Here is a 16,399-nt window from a genome sequence, read left to right as displayed (position 1 = left end):
CAACTACAAAGTCGATCATGGAACTGCGGCCTAGGGTGTCCTGGTGCCAAGTGCACATATGGACACCCTTATGTTTGAACATGGTGTTTGTAATGGACAAACTGTGACGAGCACAGAAGTCCAATAACAAAACACCACTCGGGTTTAGATCCGGGCGACCATTCTTCCCAATCACGCCTCTCCAGGTTTCACTGTCGTTACCAACATGAGCGTTGAAGTCTCCCAGTAGGACAAGGGAATCACCCGGGGGAGCACTCTCCAGTACTTCCTCGAGTGTACCCAAAAAGGGTGGGTACTCTGAACTGTTGTTTGGTGCGTAAGCACAAACAACAGTCAGGACCCGTCCCCCCACCCGAAGGCGGAGGGAGGCTACCCTTTCGTCCACTGGGTTGAACTCCAACGTGCAGGCTTTAAGCCGGGGGGCAACCAGAATTGCCACCCCAGCCCGTCGCCTCTCACTGCCGGCCACGCCAGAGTGAAAGAGAGTCCAGCCCCTTTCAAGAGAAGTGGTTCCAGAGCCCTTGCTGTGCGTCGAAGTGAGTCCGACTACATCCAGCTGGAATTTCTCTACTTCGCGCACTAGCTCAGGCTCCTTTCTCCCCAGTGAGGTGACGTTCCACGTCCCAAGAGCGAGCTTATGTAGCCGAGGATCGGACCGCCAAGTGCCCTGCCTTCGGCTGCCGCCCAGCTCACATTGCACCCGACCTCTATGGCCCCTGCTATGGGTGGTGAGCCCATTGGAGGGGGGACCCACGTTGCCTCTTCGGGCTGTGCCCGGCCGGGCCCCATGGGTACAGGCCCGGCCACCAGGCGCTCACCATCGTGCCCCACCTCCGGGCCTGGCTCCAGAGGGGGGCCCCGGTGACCCGCGTCCGGGCAAGGGAAATCTGGGTCCTTTGTTTTTACTTTTCATAGAGGTTTTCGAGCTGCTCTTTGTCTGGTCCCTCACCTAGGACTAGTTTGCCTTGGGAGACCCTACCAGAGGGCATAAAGCCCCCAGACAACATAGCTTCTAGGATCATTGGGACACGCAAACTCCTCTACCACGGTAAGGTGGCAGCTCAGAGAGGAAATGAGATGAAATGAGATGTTCTTATTTAAACGGGGATAGCAGGTCCATTCTATGTGTCATACTTGATCATTTCGCGATATTGCCATATTTTTGCTGAAAGGATTTAGTAGAGAACATCCACGATAAAGTTCGCAACTTTTGGTCGCTGATAGAAAAGCCTTGCCTTTACCGGAAGTCGCAGACGATGACGTCACATTGTATTTAATGGGAGCCTCAAACAAAAAGAGCTATTCGGACCGAGAAAACGACAATTTCCCCATTAATTTGAGCGAGGATGAAAGATTTGTGTTTGAGGATATTGATAGCGAAGGGCTGGAAAAAAAATAAATAAAATCAAGTTAAAAAAAAGGCGATTGCATTGGGATGGAGTCAGATGTTTTTAGACACATTTACTAGGATCATTCTGGGAAATCCCTTATCTTTCTATTTTGTTGCTAGTGTTTTAGTGAGTTTAACAGTACCTGATAGTCGAAGGGGTGTGTACACGGGTGTCTTGAGGCCAGTCTCTGAAGGAAGTCGACGGCAGCTGTGTGGACGGCACAAGTTCAGCTGATCTCTGGTAAGTGGCGACTTTTTACCACAATTTTCTCACAGAAAACTGCTGGTTGACATTTGGTCGTGATCCATGTTCGCTTGACCGCTCTGACCCAGATGAAAGCTTCACCTCTGGGAATTTTAAACAAGGAATCACTGTGTGTTTGTGTGGCTAAAGACTAAAGCTTCCCAACTCCATCTTTAATTGATTCAGCAACACAGATGTCCAAAATACTGTGTAATTATGCGGTTAAAGTAGACGACTTTTAGCTGTGTGTGTGCGCAGCGCTCTTATTTCCGTGACATCACGCGTACACGTCATCATTCCGCGTCGTTTTCAACAAGAAACTCCCGGGAAATTTAAAATTGTAATTTAGTAAACTAAAAAGGCCGTATTGGCATGTGTTGCAATGTTTATATTTTGTCATTGATATATAAACTATCAGACTGCGTGGTCGGTAGTAGTCGGTTTCAGTAGTGTGAAGTGAAGTGAATTATATTTATATAGTGCTTTTTCTCAAGTGACTCAAAGCGCTTTACATAGTGAAACCCAATATTTATTTATTTTTTTTACATTTAAACCAGGGTGGGTGGCACTGGGAGCAGGTGGGTAAAGTGTCTTGCCCAAGGACACTACGGCAGTGACTAGGATAGCAGAGCGGGGATCGAACCTGCAACCCTCAAGTTGCTGGCACGGCCGCTCCACCAACCGAGCTGGGGCGGCATAGCTCGGTTGGTAGAGTGGCCGTGCCAGCAACTTAAAGGGTTGCAGGTTCGATTCCCGCTTCCGCCATCCTAGTCACTGCCGTTGTGTCCTTGGGCAAGACACTTTACCAACCTGCTCCCAGTGCCACCCACACTGGTTTAAATGTAACTTAGATATTGGGTTTCACTATGTAAAGTGCTTTGAGTCACTAGAGAAAAGCGCTATATAAATATAATTCACTTCACTTCACTATACCTCAGTAGGCCTTTAACTTTTGTTCTTAACAATTTATCTGAACTGATAATATCTGAGCACATCTTGTTTGACTTTCTATCGCCTCTCTTTTCCGGTGCAGCTAACCTATCCTCTCTTTCGCACTCCTCTTCCCCCTTTGTGCGAGCGTGATTCGCACACGCCTGCACGTCATGCGTCAGTCCTCAACATGCCAAGCGAACACGTATGACACGGAGACAGAGACGTGCAAAATGCGACAGAGTCGTTCCTGTGGGAGGGCGGCCAATCAAGCCTGCTTCTCACATCGCTGGAATAATTGCGCCAATTGCGCTCACAGCACATTGTTTGTATACCGTCGGGTAATCTCTTATTAATTGCTGAAAGGAAAGCTCCATCTGTGATACTGTGGCTGAATACCAGGGAGTTTTCGGAATGCATAATAATCCTGAGTTGATTGGCACGATGGAATTGACATTTTAATAAATCATTTTTTTCCCTGCCTCCAAACCCCTGGCCTCGGTTTCCCATCTGACCGTTCTGCTGCTAAATGGACCGGAGTGTTTTTCTTCTAAAAACAGGCAGCGACGCCTCATTTACTGTCACGTTTTCCCAAAGGCGCCAAAGTTGGTGCTCGTAATGCGCACTTGTCACATTCATCAGCTAAAAAGTTGCTGATTTGCATGTAAAATTGGGGCATAAAGTGGCACACCCCCCACTCCCACCCCTAGTACATGTCTCCTTCGTTCTCTACCATCATCACATCCGGAAAGCTAGACACCCATAGCAGCCCCCTCTCTCCGAAATCTTTCGCTTCAAAATAGAAATCTCTCCAGACACTTTTTTTTTTAGAGCCGATTGGCGTAGCACAAGGCGCCATATGCCGCCGGACCAGGCTGGTCTGTCCTGCACTACACCTCTGGAACTCATCAAGTGGCCTACATAAGTCATCACACTTTCTGCTTTAACTCTTTATAGGAGATTTTAGAGGACATTTTAAAAAATTACGGAAAAAAAAACCCGCGTGCAACCTCACTCAATCTTGCGTTTTGCTTTTTTTTTTGTTTTTCTTGTGTTTTCAGTCCATCCATTTTTTCCCGCTTATCCGAGGTCGGGTCCCTGGGGAAGCAGCCTAAGAAGGGAAGCCTAGACTTCCCTCTCCCCAGCCACTCCGTCCAGCTCCTCCCGGGGGATCCCGAGGCGTTCCCAGGTCAGCCGGGAGACATAGTCTTCCCAATGTGTCCTGGGTCTTCCCCGTGGCCTCCTGCTGGCCGGACGTGCCCTTGACACCTCCCCAGGGAGGCGTTCGGGTAGCATCCTGACCAGATGCCCAAACCACCTCATCTGGCTCCTTTCAATGTGGAGGAGCAGCGGCTTTACTTTGTTGAATTCTTCCCGGATGACAGAGCTTCTCACCCTATCTCTAAGGGAGAGCCCCGCCACCCAGTGGAGGAAACTCATTTTGGCCGCTTGTACCCGTGATCTTATCCTTTCGGTTTTTGATTGATTGATTGAAACTTTTATTAGTAGATTGCACAGTACAGTACATATTCCTTACAATTGACCACTAAATGGTAACACCCGAATACATTTTCCAACTTGTTTGAGTCTGGGTCCACGTAAATCAATTCACGGTCATAACCCAAAGCTCATAACCATAGGTGAAGATGGGAATGTAGATTGAACGGTAAATTAAGAGCTTTGCCTAACGGCTCAGCTCTTTCTTCACTACAACGTCCGCATTACTGAAGACGCCGCACCAATCCGCCTGTTGATCTCACGATCCACTCTTCTCTCACTCATGAACAAGACTCCGAGGTAATTGAACTCCTCCACATGGTAAATGGTAAATGGGTTGTACTTGTATGGCGCTTTTCTACCTTTTTAAGGAACTCAAAGCGCTTTGACTCTATTTCCTGATTCACCCATTCACACACACATTCACACACTGATACAAGAGCTGCCATGCAAGGCGCTAACCAGGACCCATCAGGAGCAAGTGTGAAGTGTCTTGCTCAAGGACACAGCGGACGTGACTAGGATGGTAGAAGGTGGGGATTGAACCATGAACCCTCAGGTTGCTGGCACAGCCACTCTCCCAACCGCGCCATGCCACATGGGGAAAGACTTACTCCCCAACATGGAGATGACACTCCACCCTTTCCCTGGCGAGAACCATGGACTCGGACTTGTAGGTGCTGATTCTCATCCCAGCCGCTTCACACTAGACTGCGAACCAATCCAGTCAGAGCTGAAGATCCTGGTCAGATGAAGCAATCAGGTCCACATCATCTGCAAAAAGCAGAGAACTAATCCAGCAGCCACCCAACCAGATCCCCTCAACATCCTGACTGCGCAGAGAAATTCTGTCCATAAAAGTTATGAACAGAATCGGTGACAAAGGACAGCCTTGGTGCAGTCCAACCCTCACAGGAAACAGGTTCGACTTACTGCCGGCAATGCGGACCAAGCTCTGACACTGATCATACAGGGAGCGGACCGCCATAATCAAACAGTCCGATACCCCATACTCTCTGAGCATTCCCCTTAGGACTTCCATGATCGAATGCCTTCTCCAATTCCACAAAGCACATGTAGACTGATTGGGCAAACTCCCATGCACCCTTAAGGACCCTGCCGAGAGTATAGAGCTGGTCTACCGTTCCATGACCTGGACGAAAATCTCACTGTTCCTCCTGAATCCGAGGTTCGACTATCCGGCGTAGCCTCCTCTCCAGTACACCTGAATAGACCTTACCGGAAAGGCTGAGGAGTGTAATCCCACGATAGTTGGAACACACCTTCCAGTTCCCATTCTTAAAGAGAGGAACCACCAACCCGGTCTGCCAATCCAGAGTAATCACCCCCAATGTCCACGCAATGTTGCAGAGTCTTGTCAACCAAGACAGCCCTACAGCATCCAGAGCCTTAAGGAAACTCTGGGCAGATCTCATCCAACCCCGGGGCCTTGCCACCGAGGAGCTTTTTAACTACCTTGGCAATCTCACCCCCAGAAATAGGAGAGCCCACCACAGAGTGCCCAGGCACTGCTTCCTATTAGGAAGATGTGTTGGTGGGATTGAGTAGGTCTTCAAAGTATTCCCTCCACCGTTCCACAACAGCCATAGTAGAGGTTAGCAGCACACCATCCTCACCATACACAATTTTGACAGTGCACTGCGTCCCCACCTGAGGCGGCGGATGATGGTCCAGAATCGCTTCGAAGCCATCCAGAAGTTGTTTTCCATGGCTTCCCAGAACTCCTCCATTGTCCGAGTTTTTGCCTCTGCGACCACTGAAGCCGCACACCGCTTGGCGTGTCGGTACCTGTCAGCTGCCTCTGGAGTCCCATGAGCCAAAACGACCTGATAGGACTCTTTCTTCAGCTTGACGGCATCTCTCACTGGTGGTGTCCACCAGCGGGTTCTAGGATTACCGCCACAACAGGCACCAACCACCTTGCGGCCACAGCTCCAATCAGCCGCCTTGACAATAGAGGCACGAAACATGGTCCACTCGGACTCAATATCTAGTGCCTCCCTCGTGACATTTGACAAGTTCTACCTAAGTGGGAATTTAAATTCTTTCTAACAGGAGACTCTGTTATATGTTCCCAGCAGACCCTCACAATGGGTTTGGGCCTGTCAGGTCTGTCCGGCATCCTCCCTTACCATCGGAGCCAGCTCACGGGGATTGGCAGAAAGTTCTGTCCCTGTCTTCACCCGAGCGTCCAAAACATGAGACCGCAAATCCGATGACACAACTACAAAGTCCATCATGGAATATCAGCCTAGGGTGTCCTGGTGCCAAGTGCACAAAAGTCCAATAACAAAACACCACTCGGGTTCAGATCCGGGCAGCCATTCTTCCCAATCTTGCTCTCCAGGTTTCACTGTTGTTGCCAACATGAGCGTAGAAGTTCCCCAGCAGAACAAGAGAATCACACGAGGGAGCACTCTCCAGTACTCCCTCAAGGGCATCCAAAAATAGTGGGTACTCTGAGCTGTTGTTTGGTGCATAAGGCCAAACAACAGTCATGACCCGTCCCCCCACCTGAAGGCGGAGGGAAGCTACCCTCTCGTCCCCTGGGTTGCACTCCAACATGCGGGCTTTGAGCCGGGGGGAAACAAGAATTTCCACCCCAGCCCGCCAGAGTGGAAGAGAGTCCAGCCCCTCTCGAGAGAACTGGTTCCAGAGCCCTTGCTGTGCGTCGAAGTGAGTCTGACTATATCTATCCGGAACTTCTCCACTTAGCGCACTAGCTCTGGCTCTTTCCCTCCCAGCGAGGTTACGTTCCACGTCCCAAGAGCTAGCTTATATAACCGAGGATCGGACCGCCAAGTGCCCTGACTTTGACTTCCGCCCATTTCACATTGCACCCGACCTCTTTGGCCCCTCCTACGAGTGGTGAGCTCATTGGAGGGGGGACCCACGAAGCCCCCGGACAACAGCTCCTAAAATCATTGGGGCATGCAAACTCCTCTTTCATGATAAGTTGGTAGCTCAGAAAGGAGTTTTGTTTTTCATTTCTTAAAACCCCCAACCCCCTTTTTTTTTAACTTGGGACTTCCCGTGGCCCGGATTTTGGATGCTGCTTTAACTCTTGCGATCAATCACAACAAATCATGGCATGTCCAAACGCAGATTAATCGCAACAAATTAGTTTGAGCGCACAGAAAATGGATGGATGAATGTTCTTTTACTTTAAAGAGTATGTGTTTTTAATGTACATCTATTTTGGCTAATGTAACATTGCACACAGTTTGAACAGTAACGTTGTATTTGAATATTTAATTAGGGGATTCTTTGGCGTACCACTAAATGGTAGTGGTTCCTGCTTATGTGTATTTTGGATCTGCATAAGTCCTGAAAATCTAACCGTGGAGGCATTGCAGAGATATTTATAAAACAATTTTGCCTTCCTTCATACTTCCTCCAAATGGTGCGTTTGGAATTTGCTCTGACTGTTGTTGTTATTGTTGTTTGCTGTTGTTGTCGTCTCTCTGTCTTCTCCCCCTTTTGTCCCCGCAATTTACCCCGTCTGTCTGCCTTTTTCTCTTTCTCTATCCTCTTGCTCCGGCCCGGCTGCACCAAATAATAATGTAAATCCATCTAATAAAGTCAAACACAAATAATGCAACATGAGAAGTATCCCACACTTCTCTTTTGTAAAGTAAGTTTGCACAGCCCATCTGGACATCTACATCAACTATATGATTTGCCTGAGTAGCTGGACAGGACAAAAAAAGAAAGAAAATTAATCATGATTTGCTCATTTTCTCAATCAATTTTCATGCACTTTCCAATATTGTCAACGTAAAAAATGTGCTATTAAAGGCCTACTGAAACCCACTACTACCGACCACGCTGTCTGATAGTTTATATATCAATGATGAAATATTAACATTGCAACACATGCCAATACGGCCTTTTTAGTTTACTAAATTGCAATTTTTAATATCCCGCGGAGTTTCTTGTAGAAAACGTCGCGGAATGATGACGCCTATGCGTGACGTCTCGAGTTGGAGGGGACATATTAGCGCAGCACCACTAGCGGCTAAAAGTCGTCTCTTTTCATCGCGCAATTACACAGTATTCTGGACATCTGTGTTGCTGAATCTTTTGCAATTTGTTCAATTAATATTGGAGAAGTCAAAGTAGAAAGATGGAGGTGGGAAGCTTTAGCCTTTAGCCAGACAAACACACGGTGTTTCCTTGTTTAAAATTCCCAGAGGTGAAGCTTTACTATGGATCAGAGCGGTCAAGCGAACATGGATCCCGGCCACCTGTCAACCAGCAGGTTTCGGTGAGAAAATTGTGGTAAAAAGTCGCCTCTTACCGGAGATCAGCGGAACTTCCATCGTGCTGCTGCTGCCATGACTAATTCCCACAGAGACTGGCGTCAAGACACCCGTGGACACACCCTTCCGACTATCAGGTACTATGTAATCTCACTAAAACACTAGCAACACAATAGAAAGCTAAGGGATTTCCCAGAATTATCCTAGTAAATGTGTCTAAAAACATCTGACTCCGTCCCAATGCAATCGCCTTTTTTTTTAAAAACTTGATTTTATTTTATTTTTTTTCTAGCCCTTCGCTATCAATATCCTCAAACATGAATCTTTCATCCTCGTTCAAATTAATGGGGAAATTGTCGTTTTCTCGGTCTGAATAGCTCTTTTTGTTGGAGGCTCCCATTAAAAACAACATGAGGATGTGAGGAGCCCTCACACGGCTGTTGTCATCGTCTGCGACTTCCAGTAAAGGTGAGGCTTTTTTAGTAGCGACCAAAAGTTGTGAACTTTAACATCAATATTCTAGACTTATTCCTTTCAGCAAAAATATGGCAATAAAGCGAAATGATCAAGTATGACACATAGAATGGACCTGCTCTCCCCGTTTGAATAAGAAAATCAAATTTTAGTAGGCCTTTAATACACATTATTTTATTTTTGTGAAAAAAAAAAAAATTACTATGACAGATTATTCCCAGTATTGTCTTGGTGTACCTGGTTATATTCATGGTACTTAGTACTAAAAGTAACAAAGCTGTTCTACAGTGTCTTTGCATCATGCCATGAGGCTAATATATCTTTTGTGCAACTTTTTGAAAAAGCTGCCGCGAAATCAGGCATTTCAGGCCGCCGCACTCACACAAAAAAAGCAATGCAAGTGAAATCTTGGAGGCACTGGGACATAGAAAAAAATCTAGATGCTTAAAGTTAACCTTTTCTAATTTAAATGCACTTTTTATTAAAAAGTATTTCCGTATTATGTTTTATTTTGTTATTTTTTTTAAATAGTTAGCGGTTAGCTATATAAAAATGTTCTATGATCATGTAAAATCGGCTTAGAATATAAAACAGCCCCTTGCATCAAATATAAACAAGTTTATGCAAAATGTCAATCAATAAATGACCGGACACTTCATAAGGAAATTTCACCTAGAATTGTCCTGTAGTGATACTGTAGTGTGATCAAATCCCGGTTAGAGATATTTATGATTAGGTATAGTTTAAATTTTGTCATGGCTGGGTGCACATCAGTGCACACCTCCAAGAGCGCGGCAGGCGCGCACCAGTCCGGCTGAAGTAAGCAGCTGCAATCAATCCCCAGCAATTAACACACCTGTCGCTGATGAGAAGTACCTGCCTTCTTAAAGCAGCACAACCTGCTATCCGGGGCAAGAACATAGCTACCTGTTCCTGTGCACCGCCTACCTCCATTCCCGCGTTGCGAGCTGTGAGTCTCGCCTTTCTGTGTTCCCCTTTGGTTCTCTGGCTTCACTTTTGGATCTTGACCTTCTGCCTGGACTTGGACTTTGACGCCTCTCTATTGCCTCCCGACTTCCTGCCCGCTCACGGACCTCCGAGCCAGTCCTTTCGCCTCTCGCTCAACATTTAATTCCTACACCTCGTCACACACCATACAAACATTGCGATTAGTTCATACACATCATTTCTGATATATATATATATATATATATATATATATATATATATATATATATATATATATATATATATATATATATATATATATATACATATATATATATACATATATATATATATACATATATATATATATATATACATATATATATATACATATATATATATATATACATATATATATATATATATACATATACATATATATATATATACATATATATATATATACATATATATATATATTTATATATATATATACATATACATGTATATATATACAGTATATATATAAATATATATGTGTATATATATATATATATATATATACATACATATATATGTTTATATATATGTATGTATGTATGTATATATATATATGTATGTATATATATATATACATTTTATATATATATGTATATATATATATGTATATACAGTATATATACACCTTTAGAAACGCCTCCTTTAGAGACCAGACTTTGCGGAATGCTACAGAACTCAGCAAACACATTTGGAACCTCAAATACAATAATGTTGAATATTCAATAACATGGCAAATTCTTGCATCCAGCACACCTTACAACAGTGGTAATAAAAGATGCAACCTATGCTTGAAAGAGAAACTGTTTATTATATATCATCCAGATCTATCATCCCTCAACAAGCGCAGTGAAATCATTTCAACATGCCGCCACAGACGGAAACACCTCCTAGGTAACACATGAGCCAATCACCACGCCCCTACGCCTGCCTGTACCCACCCACTCTGTGTCCTATATAAACCATTGTATGTGAATGCTTCCATTAAAATCTCCTGATGATTGAAGGAACCCCTCATGAAACAGTTCTGTAGAGATGAAGTAGTCTTGTGATTTTTCCCACACCTACATATTGCGCTCTACCACGGTATCGAGCACTATTCTCTGGATAATCCAATCAAGACATTATATATATATATATATATATATATATATTATATATATATATATATATATATATACACATATATATATATATATATATGTATATATATATATATATATATATAAAATTAAACATAGAGTTAAATGACGTCCCTGTTGTCTCTGCTGTCTTCTTCCCCTGTGCACCCATAAGAATTTTTTTGCGAACATGCATACATTTACAATATCTGCTACATTACATGTTTCCAGATTCTCATTCTAACATTTCTGAAAAAGAGTAAAAAGAAACAGTGTGTAATTAATCCTACCCCTTTTCCATTTGGTAACAATTTTGTAATATAGTTAGTCGCTTCCTGTGCTCAATATGTAACATAAATAAGCAAATGAAGTTCTTATGAATAAATAGTTGTTTATAAGTTGTGATTCGCAAAATGAGATAAATAGGATTCGGAAGTTGTGTACAATTCTTCATATTTTGCACAAATTATAATTTTTTTAAATGATTTATTTTCCACAAATGTGTTTTAGTATAAAACAAGTATCAAATTCAATTCAAATTTGACTTAAAAGTATGAAAAAAAAAAAAGATAAAAAGAAAATTCTACTCAGGGCTCCAATTTAGCCAATCTGAACTGAGCTCTACTTTTTTTGTCCTCTCTGAGAGAAAAAAGCATTTACTTCAAACACGAGCAGAATAAAATTTTGTTCTGTGAAGAGAACATCCCGAGCTTCCCAGTGACATGTGATTAGTGCGTACGATAAAATTGAAGCTCTGTCTTGCCAAAACGGTTGCCATAGCAACCAGCCGGCTTTTCTGTTGTTTATCGATGCAGGTATTGTGTGTTTAATGGTGGAAATCAATACTTTTCTGGGTTTTGATTAAATCCATTCATTCCGACATGATGACTTTTCCCTATAAAATGAAGATGTTGGACGCAATAAATGTGTCAAGATGCATGTGTCCAAAAAGAAAAACGGTCTTCTGCGCATGCCTGATTTGATTGCTATATCTCCCTAAATATCTGATATGATAGCAGGCAAGATGTCAATGTCCACTGTAAAGACACTGCATAAAATAGCACATTGCCTGACAAACCTGTGCAGTTTCAATACTGAGCGTGATAGATGAATGTAATCACAATCATCATGGAAACACGCTTCCTTTTTCCTTAAATCATCCAAACCCAAACATGGCTGACCTAGTAGCTCAGCGTGGTCGCCTCTTCCCCCCGTGTGGCGTCTTATTATCACTTGGACGAGATGAAGACACTTCCCGCGGCTTAGGTTTTTGGGGGTAGGTGGAAAGGGGCGGGTGCAACAACCTGGGATATGGCCTCAATTTTGGATTCGCTCTATTTGGTACTGAGTACACAAATGCCTCAACTTCCCACAAAGTGGACCGGGAAAGTATTCACAACGCTTCACTTTTTCTACATTTTCTTATGTTACACAGCCTTATTTCAAAATGGAAAAAAAACTTTTTTTTTGTCAATATTTTTATGTTTTAGTAATGGACACAATCTCTAGTAATTTGGTTTTATTAATTAAAATGTAGTTAATATCATAACTAAAATAGCAGATACCGTATTTCCTTGAATTGCCGCCGGGGTGCTAATTAATTTAAAACCTCTTCTCACTCCTGCGCTTACCAAAGGCATGCGGTAAAAGTAAGCATGCGCTAATTATTTTAAAACCTCTTCTCACGCCGGCACTTACCAAAGGTATGCAGTAAAAATTTGAGTGTGATGTTAGCTTGGAGCTTAAATCCTACTGAATAGCTCTTAATCTTCTTCCCTTCATGCGATTTCAAATTACCGGTATTGAAATCAGCCTCCTCCATTTTGAAAATGATGACAGGGTAAGTGTCACTCGTGACGTCACGAGTTTGACCAGGCGGTAATTCTAAGCATGCGCGAATTATTTTGGGAAGCGAGTTTGACCCGGCAGTAATTCAAGGCAGGCGCATACTATATGCCCTGCGGCAATTCAAGGAAATACGGTATGTGTTTTAATAGGGGACAGTCTCTAGAGTAATCCAGTTTTTAATACTCAAAAATATAGTTTATGTCATAGCCTTTATTCTTAATACACTATATAGACCAGTGGTTCTAAAATGGGGGTACACGTACCCTGGGGGTACTTGAAGGCATGCCAAGGGGTACGTGAGATTTTTTTTAAATATCCTAAAGATAGCAACAATTAAAAAATCCTTTACAAATATATTTATTGAATAATACTTCAACAAAATATGAATGTAAGTTCATAAACTGTGAAAATAAAATGCAACAGTGCAATATTCAGTGTTGACAGCTAGATTTTTTGTGGACATGTTCCATTAATATTAATGTTAAAGATTTCTTTTTTTGTGAAGAAATGTTTAGAACTAAGTTTTTGAATCCAGATGGATCTCTATTACAATCCCCAAAGAGGGCACTTTAAGTTGATGATTACTTTTATGTGCAAAAACATTTATCTATAATTGAATCCCTAGTTTATATTCCAACAAGTTCTCGGACTATTTGGAAAAAAATATATTAAAATAACTAAGAAAGACCACTACAAATGAGCAATATTTTGCTCTGTTATACAATTTAATAAATCAGAAACGGATGACATAGTGCTGTATTTTACTTCTTTATCTCTTTTCTTCAACCAAAAATGCTTTGCTCTGATTAGGGGGTAATTGAATTTAAAAAATGTTCACAGGGGGTACATCACTGAAAAAAGGTTGAGAAGCACTGATCTAGACTATATACAGAAGCCAATATTATGTGTGTAATAGGGGACAGGCACAGTAATCTGTTTTTAATCATTTAAAATGTAGTCAATATCATAGCATTGATTCCATTTTAGACTATTATGTATGCATGTTCGAAATAAATTCATACCATACCATAATATACTATACCATACCATTTAGCTCACATGCATTTAATAGGGCACAGATGCTACAGTAATCCAGTTTATAATTGTTAAAATTGTATTCAACATAGTAGACTTGGTTACTTATGTGCACATTTTTAGACTATAATGAGAATAGAAGCTATGATTTGTTTTCATGCACGACAGACTAGTATAAAATGATTATACATCTGTAAAGCGGAGATTAGCTGATACATATAGGATTATCATAACTGGATTATTATAAATCCAATCTATACATCATTGTTTTTACGATTACATTATTGTTAGTACAGCTTCTGGGGGTTAAGACTCTTCTTGTCTTTAAAACATAGTGACACCTCTGTTTCTAACTTTAATCGAGGGTCCTTGAATGAACCGCAGTTATGTGCAATGAGATGCAAGAGGTAAACACATACACAGTGTACAATACCCCTATGATGCCACAGATAGATTTTGGCTATTCAGGTCGAATGAACCCCATCCATCCATTTTTTACCGCTTTCCCTTTTTGGGGTCGCGGGGGGTGCTGGAGCCTATTTCAGCTGCATTCGGGCGGAAGGCGGAGTACACCCGCAGGACCAACACAGATAGACAGACAATATTCACACTTACATTCACACACTAGGGCCAATTTAGTGTTGCCAATCAACCTATCCCCAGGTGCATGTCTTTGGAAGTGGGAGGAAGCCGGAGAACAGGAACCCTCACAGTCACGGGGAGAACATTTAAGATTCAAGATTCAAGATGTTTATTGTCGTATGCACAGTTGAACAGACAGTCTAGTCCACCCTTCAACAAGTCACACGGTACTTAGCTAAAAATAAACACAAAATAAAAAAATAAAAATGTAAATACAATGCACAGTAAGTAACATAACATAATTGCACATTCTGATTGACAGTCAACAGTATAAATATGGAGGTGACCTTGGGTCACAGCAGCAGTTAAAGTGTATTTAGTGATCAAAGGTAAAAAGAGTCTACAGTAATGGTTCACAGTTCGGGGGTGGTCAAGGTAGCTGTCTTTTGTTCAAAAAGAAAAAAGTAAAAACGGGGGGCAGGTTAGCATTCACAAGCCTGATGGCCTGTGGGTAGAAACTGTTTGTCAGTCTCGTTGTCCTGGATTTTCAGGCTCCTGTATCGTCTGCCTGATGGTAGGAGGCTGAAGAGACTGTGCTGGGGGTGTGTACTGTCCTTTATGATGTTGTGTGCTCTCCTGGTGGCCCTGGTAGAGTACATGTCCTGTAGTGAGGGGAAGGCTGCTCCTGATATGTACTGAGCAGTTTTAATGACTCGCTGGAGTGCCTTTCTGTCCTTAGCAGTGCAGTTTCCATACCAGACCGTGATTGAGCTGGTAAGGACACTCTCAACCGTACTTCTATAGAAGTTGCTGAGAATTTTGGGTGGCATGCCAAATTTTTTTCAGCCTTCTAGGAAGCACAGTCGCTGTTGGGCTTTCTTTATTGTTTGTTGGGTGTTGTGATCCCAGGTGAAGTCCTCGCTGATGTGGGTCCCGAGGAATTTAAAGGTTTTCACCCTGTCCACCTTTCTCCCCCCTATGTACAGAGGTGTGTACTGTGCACTCCTTCTCCGTGGGTCAATAATCATCTCCTTGTTCTTGTCTGTGTTCAAGGAGAGATTGTTATGTTTGCATGTTATCATTATTAACATGCAAACTCCACACAGAAAGATCCAAAGCTCGGGATTGAACTCAGGACATTTGTATTGTGAGGCACATGCACTAACCCATGTCCCACTGTGCTGCCCGTCGAATGAACCATTTCGCAAAATGGAAAAAAATAATGTTTGTCCTCAAAATACTACACACAATACCCCATAATTTTGCAAAGTCATTACAAAAAAAGCAACAAATGTCCTTTTTGAGGGCTTCACGGTGGAAGAGGGGTTAGTGCTTCTGCCTCACAACACGAAGGTCCTACAGTCCTGGGTTCAATCCCAGGCTCGGGATCTTTCTGTGTGGAGTTTGCATGTTCTCCCGGTGAATGCGAAGGTTCCCTCCGGGTACTCCGGCTTCCTCCCACCTCCAAAGACATACACCTGGGGATTGGTTGATTGGCAACACTAAATTGGCCCTAGTGTGTGAATGTGAGTATGAATGTTGTCTATCTATGTTGGCCCTGCGATGAGGTGGCGACTTGTCTAGGGTGTACCCCGCCTTCCGTCCGATTGCAGCTGAGATAGGCGCCAGCGCCCCTTGCGACCCAAAAAGGGAATAAGCAGTAGAAAATGGATGGATGGATGGATGGAAGTCTTTTTGAATACGATGCCACAAGCTTGGCACACCTATCTTTGGCCAGTTCCGCCCATTCTTCTTTGCAACACCTCTCAAGCTGCATCAGGTTGGAATGGAAGTGTTGGTTTTCATCCAGGATGTCTCTGTACATTGCTGCATTCTTCTTAGTCGAGACAAGGAGGTGACCAAGAACCCCATGGTCACTCTGCCAGTGCTACAGCATTCCTCTGTGGAGAGAGGAGAACCTTCCAGAAGGACAACCATCTCTGCGGCAAACCACCAATCGGGCCTGTATGATATAATGGCCAGACGGAAG

The 16,399-nt window shown here is 43.1% G+C and overlaps 1 protein-coding gene across 1 annotated transcript in view; it reads right to left on the bottom strand.

The window, feature by feature from the left end:
• nt5e (5'-nucleotidase, ecto (CD73)) overlaps window positions 1-9,772 on the bottom strand; it is a 64,185-nt gene extending 54,413 nt beyond the window's left edge. Inside the window, exon 1 of the mRNA XM_061893791.1 lies at window positions 9,767-9,772. Within this exon, the coding sequence (XP_061749775.1) occupies window positions 9,767-9,772 (6 nt within the window). The remainder of the gene's footprint in view (window positions 1-9,766) is intronic.
• Between the last annotated feature and the right edge of the window lie 6,627 nt (window positions 9,773-16,399).

The sequence above is a fragment of the Nerophis ophidion genome, linkage group LG03 (assembly GCF_033978795.1).
Source record: "Nerophis ophidion isolate RoL-2023_Sa linkage group LG03, RoL_Noph_v1.0, whole genome shotgun sequence".
Lineage (NCBI taxonomy): Eukaryota > Metazoa > Chordata > Actinopteri > Syngnathiformes > Syngnathidae > Nerophis > Nerophis ophidion.
The sequence above is the reverse complement of the archived record's forward strand: the minus strand, read 5'-3'. Positions and strand labels throughout refer to the sequence as shown.